Raw genomic sequence first — 19,646 nt, 5'->3', positions numbered from 1 at the left:
ACATAAAAACTCACATGTAGCCAGTAGCTGTGGATTGGTCTGCATTTTTGCATATCCAGTCTGCATAATGCATATAATTGTCATTGTATGAGAAATTAATATCACCTTTACAAGAATAAAAAAAAGCAACAATTGGAGACAAATTGGAGTTTAGGGCTTATTTCCTCGATTACTCTAATAATTTATTCTATAATAATGTCAGGACATTAAGAAACATGACCATCAGCCTATTCTAAAGCCCAAGGTTACATCTTTAAATGTTTTGTTTTGTCCATCCAACAGTCCAAAATCCAAAAATATTCTTTGTAATAAAACACATAAAATGAGCAATTCTTCACATTTGAGAAGCTGAAACTAGAGAATTGTGCAAAACTCTGAACACAAAATGCTGTACTCTTGATTTTGCTTTCACAACCTAATGTAGCACGCAAAAGAAACAGCTCTATTAAATAAAGTAAACCATTATGCATCAAGTTTCTTTGGAGCATTAAACATGCTCATCACTTAATCATTGTTGCACATAAGATCATTACTGCCAAATGATGCTGTAAAACAATAACTCTCTGCAAAACATGCAATGGTAATTTCCTCAAAGATACAGCAATGTGAGAATATGTGCAACTTAAACAGAAGTATCTGAAGTGGTGTAGAGTTAGAATGCCTTTATTTCATTAATTAATTATACTACAGTCTGGAGTTTGACTTTAAACTGCAGTAAATCCTACATCCATATGAAGCAAAATGCTAATTGTGACTTCACCTAATTGCCTCTGTTTACATTTTGTTTTATGTATCTGCCACAAACATTACATGATTTACACACTTGTGAGTCAAAGTAAAGGGATTCACAGTGCCATGACACCTAATAACTAGCAGACAAAGAAAAAGAAGAACTAAAGTTAAAGTTAGTATTTGGAGTTTTATCTCAATTTTATTCTTCTCTCACTGTTTCAGCAACTGTCTGTCTATCACTGTTTGTGTGTCTATCATTGTCTGTCTGTCTGTCTGTCTGTCTGTCTGTCTGTCTGCCTGCCTCTGCCTGCCTGTCTTTTCTTTCTCTCTAAATGATAATTCAGAACATCACAGATTTGGCACTTGTAGCAGGTCTCGCAGAAAAATTAATTAATGCAAACTCCAAGTGCTATCAAAATTATACATTTGGAGCGAGCGCAGATACAGATACAGAGAGAGGGAGAGATGTGAGGACGTTCTGGTCTCATTAAAAGAGCAGGCAGAGTGGAATTAGTCTGAATATAATGACAGGCCACACTATCTCATGTAAAAACAGCCCTGTTTTCCTCTCTCATTCATTGGCACTAGTAATTAGTTTTGGCCCTAAAACTGTCACCCTTTACTCTAGAAAAGGCAGATGTGATTTGAGGTGCAATTTAATCTTGCTTTAATGAAGAACTAATGGACGCATTGCAAATTACCTCCCCCCACCTCCACCCCACTCCCTCCAAACCCCTGTGTGATTGAACAGGGGCTTGAAAAAAAATCTATTTCCTGCTTTTGAAAAGATCAAGAGTATCTTTGATAATGGTGAGAGCGTCACCGGCAGCTTCACTGCATCGAGCCAACAAGCTCTTTTACCCGAATCACAATTCAGTGGAGAGGAGGCCACAATTAGTGACAAAGCAGAGAAAGCGCTGCGGGGCCTGGGCAAGCAGAAAGCCTCTCGGTGCTCCAGGCTCCTTGTTAGAAACAGGCCCTGGAGGTGTCACACAGGAACAATGATGCCTGATAAATTACCCCGCGAAAAAAAAAGAAAAACACTCATACAGAAAAGATGTACTACTAATTTTCAATTACACCTATAATGCATTCCCGATTGGAGAGAGAAATTGGACATGTGTGGAGGAGAGCAAACAGTCATATGCTCAATACACCTCTTTCTGTTTGTGAGCTTTCTAAGAGCCTATGAAATCCAGAGTGTATTAGCAATAAATGACATGGTGTTTAATATAGCAGCTCACTGGTGATTTTACTCTACGGAGATGGAAAAGGAAAGAGAGAAGGGGAATGATGTCTCCTCATTACATTTGATTTTATGTCCGAGTATAATCACGGCCAAAAAGACAAAATTGCATTCTTATCTAATTTAGCCTAATTTCAAAAAATGATGTTTTTGTTTGGAAAAAGAACATTTGTGTGGGCCTTTTTCAAAAGCGGGCGAAGAGGAAGCGAGAGTTTGAAGTGTGTGTGTGGGAGAACTGCCTGTCTGCAGCTCTCTAAACCACTTGAGGGACACTGTGTTTCAAACTGGCATCTCTAACGGATGATGTTGTAGAGAATATATCAAGGCCAAATAATAGTCCTTGAAACTGGTGAAAGGGGATGTGAGAACTGTGGAGGGTCAGACATGTGGAACATGTGTATCTTCCTCTGTGTGTGTGTGTGTGTGTGTGTGTGTGTGTGTGACTACAGCAGGAGCAAGGCAGAAAGCCTAATGGGAGTGGGCTTAACTCTTGCACACAGCCTCGCTACATATCTGATTACTGGGACCAGTAATTTTCTTTCCTTAAATAAGGAAGAAATTGGATAGGATGAATGAAATTTGGCTGTCATATTGCAATGATGGTGCAGCAGGGAGATTATGTGTTTCACATAATCGTTCATCATTTTCCAACCAGTGTTCGGGCTTAGCATAATGGAATTGGTAAACTGGTTTAAATCAGAACGTGAGAACAGACTATCAGGCAGACTGTGAGGGTCTGTGGTAATGTCTTTAGACCAAGCAGAATATTTTCACCACAGAGCTGCACATACACACTGAAGTACACACACCACACTACAGGAACATGCTGTCTTCATCTCTGCCTCATCACATTGTCAGAATACATCAAAATATACCTTAACACATCCCTAAAGATAGATATTTTTTAGTTGTTATTGTGCTAATATTTCATCCTTATTTCCTTGTGTAGCTTGTTTATATGCTTTTTTTATGCATTGGCTTAATACTGAATATAATAGTAGTGTATTCACTATGTCTTGTTCTTTAATGATAAAGACAGGGATCTGCAGCCACTTCACAAAATCCGACAAGACAAAAACATGTTTATGCCGTTATATATCAACATTTGAATTTCAGATGTGAATCACAATACATTTAATCTAAATCTACATGACATGCTAGTCAGTAACACAATGATTTTGTCATGTGCTTTTGGTACGACTTAATATTCATATTGCATTATGTGTTAATAATAATGATGGCTACTTTTAGGTAGCTTTTTAGTGCGCTTGTTTGCTCGTTTGCATATGTCTTTATTTAATTATTTGTTTACTTACAATTCTTTTCTTTATTGAATTGTTTTTGCTCAGAGATTCATACTAGGCAATATGTTGTTGATGTCCACTGACTTTATTTCACTTGATTTTGTTTTCTACACGTGTAACTACTGTGTGTTCTTACATCTCCTCACAGAGTCGTTGTGGGATAAAGAAAGGTCAAAAGTATTATGGATGCTCTTTTTTATAAATGTTGGGCTCTCATGTTTTAAATGATGACATGGCAATCATGAAATGGTTATTTGTTGAAGACATCATATGCCTCTTTTATAGCGATATATTATATTAAGATAAAACAACCAAAAGGTGTTAGACAAAAGAACACTTATCTACTAGCATACCTGTTGAATGTAACACCTTCAGGGAATTAAGTAAGCTTCCTGAAAGGCCCAGACAGCAGCATATAAATTACTGATATGTTCACATACATCACTGGAGAGAGTTATAGATGAAAAATATGTTTTTCAATTGATCATAAAGGTATTTATGGCTAAAACCTTTTACAGCATTAGTGAGCATACATTTGTGTAGATCGTCCTGTATTAATTTGTGTATTTATTTGTCTAATCTGGGAGTCATTTATTTTGAATGTAAATGCTGAAAACGTCTCTCAGGTAAGTGATTTTGGTTTTATGACCATACAGAAGGCAGAGTGACTTTTCCAAAATGGTTACAACTAAAAATTGATCAACTAACACCACACAAAAGGTTACCTTTGTGAGCCCATTACAGACCAAATCCAAAATTGCTCAAATTACTTCTTGTAATAAATTGCTCATGACAGTATATTTTCTTTATGTGACTTGATTTGATGACATTATTCCCCATTGAAGTTTGTTTTACCATTCGGTTTGTAGTGTATCTCTGGAGCCGTCTCATGGTGGTGCCAAATCAGAGTAAATATCTGATGTTCAGGAGAAACAGTCCCCAGGAGGTTATCTGTTGGCCACTAGGTGTCACAGTGGTTGTTTCTAAAAGACGAACCGACCGCTGCTCTCTGGCTGACTGACTACTACACTCAACGTAGTCAATGTAGAGTCTAATGTGCAGCCCGGTCGACGAATTAGTAAATATGAATTAAAAAAATACCTGCCTTAACAAACTTAAAGCTATCTCCAACTATTTATGAGTTGCATCATTGAATGAATGAAGGCTCAAATGATGTTGGAATCACAAGCAATCAGCAGGAGGAAAGCATCACCTGACCACTGGACGTAAAGATATTTTCAGTGATATACGTTTGGTCATAAAATTGATTGTGATTTTTTTGGGCACATTTTCCTTGAAGAGGGTTGCTTTGCATTTCACAGCTTTCACAATGTACCACATTATTTTCTCTTTGATGTATGAGTGAAGATCTGCTAAAATAATTATCTTAAGTCTGAATTTTGATTGTGGGAAATAGGCGCTAGTGCTAGAAAATAAAATTACTTCAGCCTGCATACTGAGGATCAGCTGAAATGTTTGTGCTTTATACTCTTGTGCATAACAAAAGAATAAAAATAGAGCAAATGTGAAGTTCAGAAGACTATTTTTGCTTTGTGAAACAGTTAACCTTCAGTTAGAATTGCAGACTTTACTGGTTTTAATGCACAACGTAAACAAAGTTGAGCCCAGCAATTCTTCATTATATTGCATTAGTACATCCAGATCTACAGAACATGTCAGTCACATAATACAGTAACAGGAACATCAAAATGAAGTGTCTCAATAGGGCTTTTTCTACAAGGTGCGAACAGCTCAAGTGAGTCCCATGTCGAAATGCTACAAGTGTCTGAAACTGGACGGCAGAGATGATGAACTACAAAAACCTACCTTGTGTTCTGAGGAAGGTTATTCTCTTGGGAACTGCTTCAAAATCTCTCTTATTGAGGAAGATTGAACTCTCATCTAGACAGTGCTGCTTCCCTATCAGACATATAGAGGCTACTATATTAATGTGTGGGTGTAAATCACTACTGGAGACTATACTACTGGGTGGCGTTATCCATAATAATACATCATCATTTATTAACTGACTTATATTTTGTAATCATCTAAATTCGCAGTAACTAATGTTAGTTATGTTGTCAGTAGTGGAGTTAAAGTACAATATTGGCTTCCATTAACTGCTCCTTAATGTTTTATGTAAAGCACTTTGAATTGCCCTGTTGCTGAAATGTGCTATACAATTAAAGCTGCCTTGCCTTGCCTTGCCTTGCCTTGCCTTGCCTTGCCTTGCCTTGCCTTGCCTTGCCTTGCCTTGCCTTGCCTTGCCTTGCCTTGCCTTGCCTTGCCTTGCCTTGCCTTGCCTTGCCTTCCAAAATGCAATGGGGTAGAAATATATGTAGCATGAAATGATGGAAATACTCAAGTAAAGTAGCCTACACGTACCTCAAATTTGTACTTATTTAGCCTACAGCTAACGTTACTTGAGTAAATGTAACTATAGTTACTTTCCACCACTACCTTTATCACATTCTCTTAAAGGACCACGCCAACCAAAATACAGCAGGAAGATGTCTAGCTATGTCAAATAAGGCTTCAGTTTGTGGAATTATCGGCGTAAGGAAACGCAGTCAAGCTTTTAAGTAAGTAAGTAAGCAGAAAACATACGACTACCATGGAGGAGTTACCTCTCCAGCCTTCAAACTTCTTCTCTCCCGATGCCTCAAGGAGCACCTGTCGTCCCGACATCCTTTGCGTGTCCAATATGGAGGAACTGGTGGTGGAGGTCCGTGGCTCCAACGGGGCTTATTACAAGGTAAATACCGCCTTATTAATTCGGCATCAACACGATAGCCACGTTACACGATACAATATTGTAGTTGAATTCTCACGGATCACGGCAACAGTTTCCAACTTGCTCTGAGCACACTAGCTGCTTGCCATTAGCTTGTACTAGCAATGCTAGCCAACATTAGCTTGCTAATAGCACCTCCCGCTAGTCTTCGCCAGCTGTCACTTTTTAGCGACCTTTCTTTATACTCAGAGTGGACAAAACAAGATATTATCTTCGAGTATTGGAATATATAACCGATAAAGGCTTTTATTCATGTTACTAGTCGCTCGGTTGCAGCTTCACCGAGCTGAAAGTTAGCTAACTTGCTAGTTGCCTAAACTGTTGACGTCAAAAGATGTGGCTCAAGTAAGCTGTGGTTAGACGCTGGGTTGTAAAACATAGCTAGAACGTTGCTGCCGATTGTAACTGTATGGCATTTATTTGGTTATGGGAGTTGTTGAACTGATATCAGAGCTGTTGATCATACAGCTTTAAAAGTAACGTTAGGCAGGTTATGACTCGTTGAACTGCACCTACTCAACGGATATCTATTATTTGATACTTCATCACGCCCAAGCTATTTTTTTGTGTGTGTATGTGTGAGCCAGCTGTTCCTTGTCAATCCTGACCAGCTGGTATGCCAGAAAAGGGTCACTGATACCGTAGACTTAAAAGCTATTTCTAGACCTGCTGTCTGCAACAGTCTCCTTTGCTCCCATCTCTTCTTCTGTGTGTTTCCTCCCCTTCTCTCGTCTCCTGCTACACTGCACTCATTTCTTTCTTTCATTTTCCTTTCCTCACCTCTATTACTCACATGACTTCTGCACTACTATTTGATACTGTCCCCACTGCTTTTCTCTGTGTACCCAACCCTGATTTTATGACTCATTGTGTCCACTTCCCTGCTAGGCTGAATCTAGAATTTATATTAAAATGTATTGTAATTGACACTCCACCTTCAAACAATATAACCTTCAATTGTTTAAGCTCCTGAATACTTCTGATGTGTGTTCATGGCCAGTCAATAAGCTTCTTTACAGCTAGTCTTGAAGTGTGTTGCTGTTGTGCAAAAGACAGTGTAAAACGATTCATACACCCAACTAGGGCGTATCTGTTAATTTATTGATTGATTTGCACATTATTTGTTTTAGTAATCACTAACATGCCCATTACAATATGTATGTTTAGTCTGACCCAGTTTGTGTAAAACCCATATATTCAGTATACTATAATACATATATAATACATGACAAAGAATAGTGACTCATTCTCACATTTGAGAAGCTGGAAACAAAATTAAAAAAAAATTAATAATTGATAACCTAAATAGTAACTAGCCTAATTGTTTCAGATTTAAACTCGGCATCCATAGCACTTACATTAGACATATTAATGTCCTTCTGTGACAAATTCAAGATTCAAAATCCTTTATTAATCCCATAACAGGTACATTCACAATGTTATAGCAGCAAGGATAGTCCAAAAAAGAAAAAGAAAAAAGACACTAAAGATAAAAAAAATAAAAAATAAATATAAGTAAATTTTAAACTGTGGAATGGCTTTTAAAGCTTCTTTTCAAATAAAAGAATTCCACTTCATCCATGTGGTCTGTAGTCATGCAGATGCTTCGGTGTTATTTGCCCATGTTTGAAGATCCAACCAAAAACAGTAGAGTTAAATAGTTTTGTGTTTGATTCCCAAAAGCATTGAAAAGGTACATGAAAACTGTCTGTTAGTATTGAAAATCAGCAGCAGAAAAGCAGAGAACTTGCTTGAAGAAAGTCAACTCTTTCTGTCCTGTACAGTCAGTGTAACTTAAATAGGTGGCACTTTACTCCAGTCAGCTGTATTGTTCTTATGTGGTTACCCTTGTCTGTGTGTCTCTTTGTCCTGCAGGGCGTTGTCAAAGATATCCACGATGACTCTCTCACCATTGCCTTTGAGAACAAGTGAGTCTCTCTTTTTCCTGTATACTAGCTGTTTTTATAAAACCTGTTGAAGATTTTAAGACAAATGTAGGACCATGTTTTGAACAGGTAAGGAACTTACCATCTTATTTTTCAGTTGGCAGCCAGAGCGCCAGGTGCCCTTCAATGATGTCAGGATGCCACCGCCCGCTGATGCCAAGAAGGAGATTGGAGAGGGCGAGGAGGTGGAGGTTAGGAGGACACATAAATATATATATATATATATATATATATATATATATATATATATATATATATATATATATATATATATTTTATTTATTTATTTTTTTTTTTTTTTATTTTTTCTTCACTTGTTTCTTTCCTTCCTTTATGTTTGTGTCTCACTTTGTCTCATCTTCATCTCCTGTCAGATCCTCTCTAGAGCCAATGACCAGGAGCCTTGTGGATGGTGGCTGGCTAAAGTCCGCATGATGAAGGGAGCTGTGAGTATAGTTCTTTATGAAGACAAGTTTCTATAATATACACTCAATATTTACATGCAAATAAATGCTAACCATATTAAATTATTACTGATACTCTATTGTAGCATTGTATATCATTAATTAAAATTCACCAACATTGCAGTTATCAATCTATAATACCTTGTAACTAGCAGAGCGTTGAGTGGAGAAAGCTAATGTGGCTAAAATACGTTTTTTTGTTGTCTTGAAAACCGGCTTTTCACTAGTGTCACAATTGCTATATAATTCAACATGTTAAAATTGAGTTATATTCAGTGTCTGTATGTTTTATTTTGATACACTGAGCCCGTCTGTCTTTTCAGTTCTATGTGATTGAGTATGCAGCCTGCGATGCCACCTACAATGAGATAGTGACCTTTGAGCGTCTGCGTCCAGTCAACACTAACAAGGCCATCACCAAGAACTCCTTTCACAAGTGCACTGTCCCTGTTCCTCAGGATCTACAAGAAGCGTATGTACAGCAAGAACATTAGTCGGGACAAATCTTTAATTCACATGCCTGTTGTCTTCATAATTAACGATAAAATGCATATATACAATAGAATGTTTGTTTATTGTAGGTGTTACATATCGTCTGCACTTAAAGAGCTTTGCATTTGTTTAAAGATTTCTCCAATCTTAATCCATATTTTTTTTTTTTTACATTAGGGATTGGGAAGTTTAAAGTAATATGTTTTCCTTATATTACAGGTGCCAGAATGAGAACGCCCATAAAGACTTTAAGAAAGCCGTGGGAGCCTGTCGCATCTCATACTGCCCCGAGACCAGCCAACTACTGATTGTGGTAACTGGCTTGCTGTAATCCTATGGTGACATTTGGATATTTATAACCGCATTTACTACATGATATGTCACAACTTTGTCCTGCTCATTTTTGTAAAGTCAATGACTCCCCTATTCCTTTCTTTTTAGTTGTCATCTTAGCGCAACACCTGATAAATCCTTCTTTTATTTGTGTCTAGTCTACCAATGAGACGACAGTGAAGCGTGTGTCTTTGCTGAGTGACATGCACCTGCGCAGCATCAGGACCAAGCTGCTGCTAATGTCACGCAACCATGAGGCCACAAAACACCTGGAGGTCAGTTGGTAACATGAACACCGTTGTTCAGTCACTGTGGTAACCACAGATTGGAATCTCCCCCTGGTGGTTGGTTGCAGAATAGATCGTAAATCCCGCCTCCTCCATATTGGCGGAATGGACGTGTACCAAACAAAAAGATCAAAGTACACTTCAAATACATTTTTCCCAATGATGGTTTCTGTCATTTTAGGTAGTTCTTATCTTGCTTATGTTTGTTCAAGTGTAGAAGTTTGGTTTTAATTAGTTATTTGATGCTGTAAAAATGGGATGGGACTTTGACACTTTTGGACTTTTTAGTTTTTATAGCAGCACTTATGGTGTCGGTCAGAGAAAAAGTACTGGTAAGGGAGTTGGTAGTAAAGAATATTCTGATGGGCTAAGTGACTTTGTTGTAATTACCTTTACAGGAATACCGTTAATACTCGTGATAAGTCATGTTTTTGACACTTTGTTTTTTTTTATAACTTTTAATATTGGTCAGTTTTGGCTGTAAAAATAAAGTTCAGGTAGTGTGAATTAATGAAAACCAAAGAATTAACAAATAACAAATCAAACTTTTCCCTTGTGTTTGTGCAGACCTCCAGACAGCTGGTGTCGTCCTTCCAGGAGGAGTTCATGGTGAGAACAGATCTGATGGGCCTGGCCATCGGCAGCCATGGCAGCAACATCCAGCAAGCACGGAAAGTTCAGGGTGTCACTGCCATTGACCTCGATGAGGAGACTGGCACCTTCAGGATTTATGGAGAGGTAGGGTTTTTTGCCTCAGTGTTGGTAGAGGCATGAGTGTCTAATGGGGGAAAGGAATGAATGAACTGAGTCTTTACAACAAACCATGTTGAGGGAAACTGTGTGGACGTGTTTAGACTTGTGTATATACTGAAATAAGTATGTGTCCACGTTGCACATGTTGCATTCTTATACTTTTTCTTTTCTTTTTTTTTTTTTACCGTGGTTGTGTTTTTGTTGAAATGATTAGTGATTCAATTATCTTGCCATGATTAAGCGACTGTATTCTGTATGTAGAACATAAAGATGACTACTTTTGACGGTACATGCGTGTTGAACAAATAACCGATAAAGTCATCCTGTGCTGTCTTTCAGACAGCGGAGGCAGTAAGGAAGGCCAGGAACTACCTGGAGTTTTTGGAGGACTCTGTCCAGGTGCCCAGGGCTCTCGTTGGTATGTTGACACACATTTACTCCCTGACCTGGAAATCCCCAAACTTGTGTTTACTGGGGCCAGTCACAGGGCAGTGGAAAAATCAGATGCTCCATACGTTGGCCATGATAGTGGTTCCACATTACAGACCATTGTGTGACACACTGCAAGGCATCTAATATTCATTAGAATCTCTGTGCAACTCCTTCATATACCATAGTTATTTACCTCATTATGAACTGATTTCAGTTTCATTAGTTCATCATCGCTTTGACTTGCAACTGAGTTTCATCATTACTGGTCACCCGCTAATCTTTTCCCTGCTCTGTGTATCCAGGCAAAGTGATTGGTAAGAACGGTAAGGTCATCCAGGAGATTGTGGATAAGTCCGGTGTGGTGAGGGTCAGGATCGAAGGAGACAACGACAACAAGCAGCCCCGACAGGAAGTAAGCCTGCTACTGCCACATCGTTACTACTACTGAAAAAGCTGCTTGTAGAGCACTGATAAGTGTCACCTGTTTTGTTTTGTTCTAGCCATAAAAAAAATTTAAAAATATAGACACTTGGTTTAGTCAGTCCCATACTAACATATGTGTTGTCTTTTCGTGTTTTGTTGACACAGGGAATGGTCCCATTCACCTTTGTCGGTACTAAGGAGAGTATTGGCAATGTTCAGGTCTTGCTGGAGTACCACATCTCTTACCTCAATGTAAGAATATCTACAGTATGTGTATACATATACATGTTTGTGTGAGTGCTGAATAGGGGAAAAAGGGCTTGTTTTTCAATGCGTGTGTGTGTATGTTTTGGCCAATTCTTTGCTTTCGCTCTATGCCTCTTAATGCATTTTCTGGACAACCAGTGTTTCATTCAGTTGGCAGCATGAAGTGGCACAATGGACACATGTCGGAATCATTTCCATATAGAATGTATCAGTAATTATGAATGAGTTAATATGAATAATAAACACCTTAGGATTTCTCCTTCAGAATATACAAGAATTGTCAGCATTTTTTGGCCATCATCTAATCACAAAATTAAATATGAGAGGGAAAAGCTTCAGGATCCGTCAGACTCGGAAATTCTGACTCGCGAGATTGGTTGATTTGTCACAATGTAGGTTTTGTGGTAAATAAAGCAAAGCAGCATGTTGCAGCATCAGAAAAACAACAAATCTTGAATTGTGAATTTCACTGTGTATACGTTTTGCACTTTGTATGTATGTATGTGTGTCCTGTGCATGTTGTGTGCTGTGTTGGTGCTCTGTGTGTGTGTGTTTGTTTTGCACGGTGTGTGTGTAGGAGATGGTGGAGCTTCTTGCGGAAGGCCAGCAGCTAGAGGAAGAGCTGAGGCAGATTGTGGATTATACACAGGGAAGCAGCCTAGCAAGATTCAGAATAAGCAACACAAGGCACAATGGATGCGATGTAGATGTGTGTATGATGATTATGCATGTGTATCCAGTGATGACCCTTCATAAGAAAAATACATTTCTCCGAGATTTGCTTGATTTTCTGAAACAATAGAAAGATTTTCTGTTTCTTGTTTTTCCGTTTTAGTTTAATTTCCCTTTTCTTTATTCTTACCATTTCCCATATTGGTTTTCCCCTCTAGGAGGTTGAGCAGCTTCGTCTGGAGAGGATGCAGATTGATGAACAGTTACGTCAGATTACCCAGGGTCACCGCCCAGGTGACCGAGAGAAAGGCGAGAGAGGGGAAAGAGGAGGAGGAGGGTATAATACAGATAACAGTGCCAATGCCTCCTCTACCTCTTTACATGGCAGTCGCTCCTACAATGGTCGAGGGCGTGGGCGCCGAGGCCACGGCTACAGCACTGGATATGGTACTCACCTTTTAAAATCAAATATTCAACAAAAAAATAATTAGCTTATTTGCTGCCAGATATTGTGGTGTTAAAAATTGTGCCATTTCTGCAAGAATTCGGAAACAAAACTGCACGTCAGGAGTCATAATTTCTGGACAAAAAGAAGGATCCAACTGTGCCCCAGAATTTTAACACTTTCTGTGTGGCGGTCTCTCTCTTTTGTGTTTGGTTGATATCTTCCAGGCACCAACTCCGAGCAGTCCAACGCCTCTGAGACAGACTCGGAGCGCAGGGAGGAGCTCAGTGACTGGTCTCTTGCTGTAGAGGACCAGGAAAGGTGATACCCAATGATGGACAAAATGTGTAGCTGTTTTTATTTTGTGGTGGTAGCTGTGTCTTTGCTACAAACCTGCACACATTTTATTGATTTGACTGATTTATTGAATGACTCACTGACTGACTGACTGACTTGCAGGGAGAGGGAGAGGGAGAAAGGCTCACGACCACAAAGAGATGGCCGCAGGAGGCCTGGACCCGGCAGAGGTCGAGGAGGGCCTGGAGGACGGGGGAGAGGAGGAAGAGGAGGATACAACAGCTCTGGTAAAATTCACTCTTAGATGATATAAAAATAGGGACACGAAAATACCCCTTGTAAAAGTCCTCTCATTTGGTAGTTTGACTCTATAAAAATATATATAATTTCTGGTAATCTGACTCTGCAGCAGGGCCCCGGGACCATGAGGATAACCATGCCTACGGAGCCGCGGAGACAAACACCGAGACAGACCAGACAGCTGATACAGATGCTAGCGAGTCCAATTTGCCGGCAAACCGCCGCAGGAGATCGCGACGGCGCAGAACAGACGAGGACACCACACTGATGGATGGCATGAGCGAGTCAGACAACGCCTCCATGAGTGAAAATGGAATAGGTAGGGAAGTCACATTATTTGGACAGATCATTTCACAAGACTTCTTCATGCACACACAAACTCAAACAGTGCATACATGTAAAACATTATTGTCTGAGGACACGCTGAATAAGCTAAAGTCAGCCAAAACAGCCAGTGCTAGCAGAAAGTCTGTCATACCTTTTTTTTTTTTAGCGCTAACGTTAGTGCTGTTTTTAGCTGTCAGAGCTGTGCAGCAGTGCATCACTTCTCATTTTAAGTGTTGAAAGAGCCTGTGTGCAGTTCAAAGACAGATCTCTGGTGTAAAGGCAAATTAAGCCCCAAATCCCTCTCTTTGTGATGACCTAACACCCTTAGATGACTCAGAAGCTAAACCTCAGCGACGTAACCGTAGTCGACGCCGCCACATCCGCCTGCCTGAGGAGAGGCAGCCAGGTAACCATGGCAACTGACGGTATCCCCTCCCCTGAACAGTGCTTTTAATGGCTTGGCTAAAAAGTTGCCCACCAGGCGTGTTTTTTTTCTTTTCTTCGTGTGACACCAAACATACTAAACCAAAAAGTTGTTAAAATTGTGTACATCTCTTTAATCACATTGTAATTTGAGTGCTGCTTGCTTTTGCTAAATGATTGGTTGACTGACTGGCCTAATCTGTCCACACTGGTTTGCCGTGCCAATTGAAAGTATACAAATACTTTTTCATTAACAACTAGGCTACAGCTTGTTTGTTTTCACATTGTCAGGCTCTCAATGGCAGTCCTGGTTTGTGTGGTGTGTCATAGTAAGCCTGACCTCTAACTTAACTTTCTGTGATGTTGTCTTAGATGTCAAATATAGGTGGCATCCAGTTAGGCTACTGTATTCTGCAAGAAGTACTGTTTGGAGAGTCTAAAAGTGCTGTAAAGCTCCCTTCAGACTGCCAGACAGGATCTAGTGTAACATTTCTCAAAACTGTCAAAACATGCTTACTTTCCACAGCAGTTGGCCAACAATGGGCCAAATGTGAAAACATATTTTCTCTTCATTCCTAATTTGCAACGTTCGCTACTGTCCATGTGTACTATTAAACCAAAAGGGGTATGAAGTGTGAAATCAATATTGTATATAAGTTCTGAAGGGACGGAACAGATCAGCTCAGTTTCACAGCACTGAGAGAACACTTTAGTTTCTGTTATTTGAAGAAAAACATAATTTTTTTTTTCTCCGTTGTCTGTACAGTGACCGTGGCTGACTACATATCCCGGGCTGAATCTCAGAGCAGACAGATGACAACCACCAAGGACACCAAGAAAAACAAGGATGTGGTTAGTACCTTTTTAATATCACGTATTAATACTTTGTTAGCACAATCACAGTTAACCTTTTGACAAGTCTCTTTGACCTGGACTTTTTTCTACTTCTGAATGTAGATAATGCTGCTTCATGAAATGTTCTTTTTTATGGCTACTTAAAGGAACACGCCGACTTATTGGGACTTTAGCTTATTCAGCGTGTCCCCCAGAGTTAAATAAGTCCATACATACCTTTCTCATCTCTGTGCGTGTCGTATCTCTTGTCACTACCCGATGTGAGTCGAGTACAGATGTGAGTTGTGCGTGCTCAGATTTAAAACGGTTTACGGCATAACGTGTCATACTGACATTCATTATCCATAAAATAATAAACTTTTCTCATTACAAACAATAACAGAAGATGGAAATCATTTCAAAAACGTTTTAGCTATCTATGATTGTTTGATTGCTAACGTTAGCTCAAAACGCCATTCAAGTGACAGCCTTTGTAGTGTTTGATTGCTAACTTGTAGCCAGCAGTGAACAAACTTCGTTATGTAGGTCCATTTTTATTGTATTGACATTACAGAAGTCTCTCGTTAGCAGTTTCTTGTAGGCTACTTGTTGGAAAGTGACGCATGCGCAACTCTGATCTGCACCCAACTCAACATCGGGCAGTGACAACTCTAAACGTAACTCTATCTGACGCCCCCACCGCTAGCCTAGCCTAGCACTGATCCTGGAGGTAACTGGCTCCATCTAGCCTACTGCTCCCAATAAGTGACAAAATAACGGCAACATTTTCCTATTTACATGTTGTGATTTGTATAGTTACAGTGTGTACACATAACAAGGTCACATGAGACACAGCCATCTTTTAACCATATACATACTGGGAACTATATTCTCAGAAGGCAAAGCACTGCTACTTCTGCTACTTGGGCGGAGTGATATTACTCTAGCTCTGAGCGAACTCCAGGCGACCTCTCTGCTCCTCACGCAATATTTTCTTTCCAACTATGGCCACGCCAAGACCCGCCCTTCAATAGCATTCACACACTACTATTGGCCAGGCGTCCATGCTTACATGTACAGGTCCTATCCCCTGACCAATCCCCTAACCCTAACCTTAACCACTCGAGGTGAAATGCCTAACCCCAACCAATCGAGCTGCTTCGTAGGGCAGGTCTTGGCGTGGCCATAGTGGGATTCGTAATTTTGCGCTCCTCACCACGGGGCTTCTCAGGTGCTGCAAGCAAATCACTCCGCCCAAGTAGCAGAAGTAGCAGTGCTTCGCCTTCTGAGAATATAGTTCCCAGTATGTATACGGTTAGAAGATGGCTGTGTCTCATGTGACCTTGTTATTTGTACATGCTGTGACTATACAAATCACAACATGTAAATAGGAAAATGTTGGTGTTTTTTGTCACTTATTGGGAGCAGTAGGCTAGATGGAGCCGGTTACCGCACTATAAGGCGCACTTAAAAGCCTTTAATTTTCTCAAAAAACGACAGTGCGCCTTATAATCCGGAGCGCCTTATATATGGATCAACCTCTCAAGGATCACTGTCACATTGACGGGACACTGCGTCGCTGTAACCTCGATTAAACTTCCACTCATTTGCGTTTTTATAACTTTAAAGCATTACATCTTCAAAATATACAGCCATGCGACACACCAATGGAAAGCTTAGCCTCTAATGATAAATTTAAGCCCACATTCAAAGCAAAAGATGATTTATAGCAGTTACACAACTGTTACAAAGTAACAGAAAATAAAACAATTCAGCCGTAATCTGTGCAGGTGTCTAGAGTGCATCCATACCTGTTTTCGTTGTCCTTTCAGCAACAAAGTGGTATTTTGCCCAAAACTTGATTTTCATAAATCCACAAGAGTCCAAGGAAATGTAATATCCAAGCTTTATATTCCAAAACAATCTGTTCGCCTCACAATGTTGAAGTTTCTGGCCGAATCACAACGGAAAAACGCGAAACAGTTTTCCATTCCCGCACTTGTTATCGCCGCTAGCTTCTCTGCCCAGCTTGCTACATGATCGATGTGGGCGTCATCGTATTCCCTAGCTTCTCAGCTTTCGATTGGTAGCTCATATTAGCCAATTGTTCAGGTTTGCCTCTGATATGGCCAATGGAAGCGGACAAGCCGATGACAACATGTCAGGGACCACGCTGAGACGATCGACATTTTCTCGGACCACTTAGATTTAAATGCTATAAGACCCGTCTATCTTTTTAGCCAATGAGCAGACAATTCGATTGATATGCAATATTGGCATGACATTCATTAACATTAACAACGTTACCATGGGAGTGAACGGAGTTGTCAGAACGCTTAATAAAGTTTGACTTTATCTGACTGTTTTATTGACATTCCCTTTAGCACAGCTCCAACTAGTGGATGTATAACACAACCCCAGTCAAACGTTTGACTGCAGTATCTTCTATTCTATGCACCTTATAATCCGGTGCGCCCTATATATGAAAACAATTCTAAAATAGGCCGTTCATTGAAGGTGCGCCTTATAATCCGGTGCGCCTTATAGTGCGGAAAATACGGTACCTCCAGGATCTGTGCTAAGCTAGGCTAGATGGAGCCGGTTACCTCCAGGATCTGTGCTAAGCTAGGCTAGATGGAGCCGGTTACCTCCAGGATCTGTGCTAAGCTAGGCTAGATGGATCCGGTTACCTCCAGGATCTGTGCTAAGCTAGGCTAGCGGTGGGGGGCGTCAGACAGAGTTAGGACACGCACAGAGATGAGAAGGGTATGTATGGACTTATCTAACTCTGGGGGATACGGTGAATAAGCTAAAGTCCCAATAAGTCGGCGTGTTACTTTAACGGTGAAATGTTTGAATACATTTTGAAGTGCGTTATTTGTCCGTCCCACATTTGTTTCCAGGGTCAGGTGGATGCCATTGCCGAGGACAGCCCACCGTCTGCCCCGGCAACCACCAATGGTTCTAACAACGATGCCGCCGTCAGTAAAGGCAGCGATGCCACCGGAGCTTCCGCCAAAATCTCCTTCAAAGGGGACTCTAACCCGCAACCTGTTGTTAACGGACTCTCCTAGTCAGACCCAAGCAAAGGAAATGGTTTCAAATATTTGAAATTCTTTGGCTGCGCTCGATTAAATCTCCCAGTCTCTGGAGCAGCCTTTAAAGTGAAACAACATTCAAACACAACAAGCACTGTTCATTTTTTTTATTTAATTTTACAAGTATTTGAAACCTGCTTCACTGCGCAAGTTTTAGAGGTCTGAACCTTAACCTCCCCTTTACACACTTGTTCTGTCCAACTATTCATTTTAATACATTTTTTTTTTTTAACAATAGTTCTTCCTGTATGAGCTTGCCAAAGATAGTCAAACACACAGACTTACAGACATATACCTTACTGTACTTTTTGGTCCACTCTTCATTGAGAACTCAAGGAGAGGTCGGACTGAATGCAGTATTTCTAAAATGCAGACAGGGATTCCACTCAAACCCATACTATGGTATGAATGCAGTTTTTTTTTTTTTTTTTTTTTTTTTTATCAGTACAAATATTATCATAGCAGGAACGAGTCTGCCTTTAACCAGGTGGACTCAGAACGCTGCTTCCACAACCTTTTTCAGGATGTTTTGTGTATCTGAAGTAGTTTTGTAAATGACATTTTCTGCATGAGCACTACCACAGTGCAGATAGGTTTGTTGGAATCCCAAGTATGTTTGACATACATGTGATCATCTGTTGTGCCTTGAGAGTAGATTCAACATGTTGTTGCCTGGCTCTGTACACCATCTGAAATCTTTTCACTTATTTCTGTGTTACTTGGTCACCACCGCCTGCCACAGTTGAACCAGATGAGCTGCCTCCTTGCTGTGCCATTTGTGCCCTTATGGCACTGGAGGCAAACACTGAAAGACACTGAATGGATTTCAGAGGCATATCTTTAAAATCAGGTGTGTCTATTCTTAATGTTTGTGGGGGGAAATGAGTCCAGTTATTCTTTATATATATATATATATATATATATATATATATATATATATATATATATATATATCTCTGTTGAGGAGTTTGACATTAGCTGCTTTCTGTTTTTCAATATGCAACCACTTTGGTCATACAAGAAATGTTATTACAGCGTGTCTGGAAGAGAAACAAACCATAGAAGAGTTGTTTTCTTTGCACTGAAACATAACCTTTTTCTGTTAAAAAGTTGATTGTAGTTGAGTCTGGAAACTGGCATGTTACTATTAAGTGCTGGACAAAGATGTAGCCATTAGTGCTGGGTTTCCTGGAAACATCTCCTTGATAAACATTTAATCAAATACATGACAAGAGGGATATTGAGTGTTGGTTCCTACCAGAAATCCAGCTAAATCAAGAGACTCAAAGCACATTTGCAGTATCTTGGGAGGTTAATATCCCCTTTTACATGTCCACTATTGCAAAAGTCCTGTTTTGATTATCGTGGTGTTAAGATGTTTCTGGAAAACCAAGCCCAGGTCACGGTGATGTCATTTTCATGGTTCTTCCACAGATTGACTGGCTGGAAACTGGTCATGACTGTTCCACTAAGGAAGGAGATTTATTTGGTTTATTTATTTAAAAATGTACAGTATTTAAAAAAAAAAAAAGCAAAAACAAGAGAATCTTTTCTTTTTCTTGACACTAAAATATGCGTTACCTAAGGTTTTCTTTTGAGACAACTGACAATTTGGACTACTGAAAGTTGTGACACCCCAAGTGTTTTTGTTGGGTCAACTACAGTATTTTTTTTTTTTTTTTTTTTAAGGATCATTCTGGTTGGTTGATGTGCAATATGTTTTGTATGCAGGTAGTTCTTAAATAAACTTGATCTTCCATATAGATCTAAAACTCAA

General features: G+C 39.7%; 1 protein-coding gene and 1 long non-coding RNA gene across 8 annotated transcripts in view; one reads left to right on the top strand and one right to left on the bottom strand.

The window, feature by feature from the left end:
* The window catches only part of LOC114561191 (uncharacterized), a 17,577-nt gene extending 11,365 nt beyond the window's left edge, over nt 1-6,212 (bottom strand). The window contains exon 1 of the long non-coding RNA XR_003693327.1: nt 5,910-6,212. This is a non-coding gene — a long non-coding RNA (uncharacterized LOC114561191). The remainder of the gene's footprint in view (nt 1-5,909) is intronic.
* Nucleotides 5,757-19,646, top strand: fxr1 (FMR1 autosomal homolog 1). Of its 7 annotated transcripts, none has more exons than XM_028586995.1 (19): nt 5,757-6,037; nt 7,952-8,004; nt 8,120-8,213; nt 8,397-8,468; nt 8,810-8,958; nt 9,198-9,291; nt 9,470-9,586; nt 10,166-10,336; nt 10,691-10,769; nt 11,086-11,195; nt 11,363-11,458; nt 12,051-12,182; nt 12,364-12,592; nt 12,818-12,911; nt 13,050-13,174; nt 13,297-13,506; nt 13,843-13,920; nt 14,704-14,789; nt 17,675-19,646. In XM_028586995.1, exons 1-19 carry the CDS (start codon nt 5,897-5,899, stop codon nt 17,843-17,845), a joined length of 2,301 nt encoding a protein of 766 aa, XP_028442796.1. In that variant the 5' UTR covers nt 5,757-5,896; the 3' UTR covers nt 17,846-19,646. The 7 variants fall into 7 exon arrangements, with proteins under 7 accessions (XP_028442796.1, XP_028442797.1, XP_028442794.1 ...); XM_028586996.1 differs by having other exon boundaries at nt 5,950-6,037; nt 11,372-11,458; XM_028586993.1 differs by having other exon boundaries at nt 5,950-6,037; nt 11,366-11,458.

The sequence above is a fragment of the Perca flavescens genome, chromosome 9 (assembly GCF_004354835.1).
Source record: "Perca flavescens isolate YP-PL-M2 chromosome 9, PFLA_1.0, whole genome shotgun sequence".
In the NCBI taxonomy this organism is placed as follows: Eukaryota; Metazoa; Chordata; class Actinopteri; order Perciformes; family Percidae; genus Perca; species Perca flavescens.
This window is presented reverse-complemented; position numbering and strand designations above follow the sequence as displayed.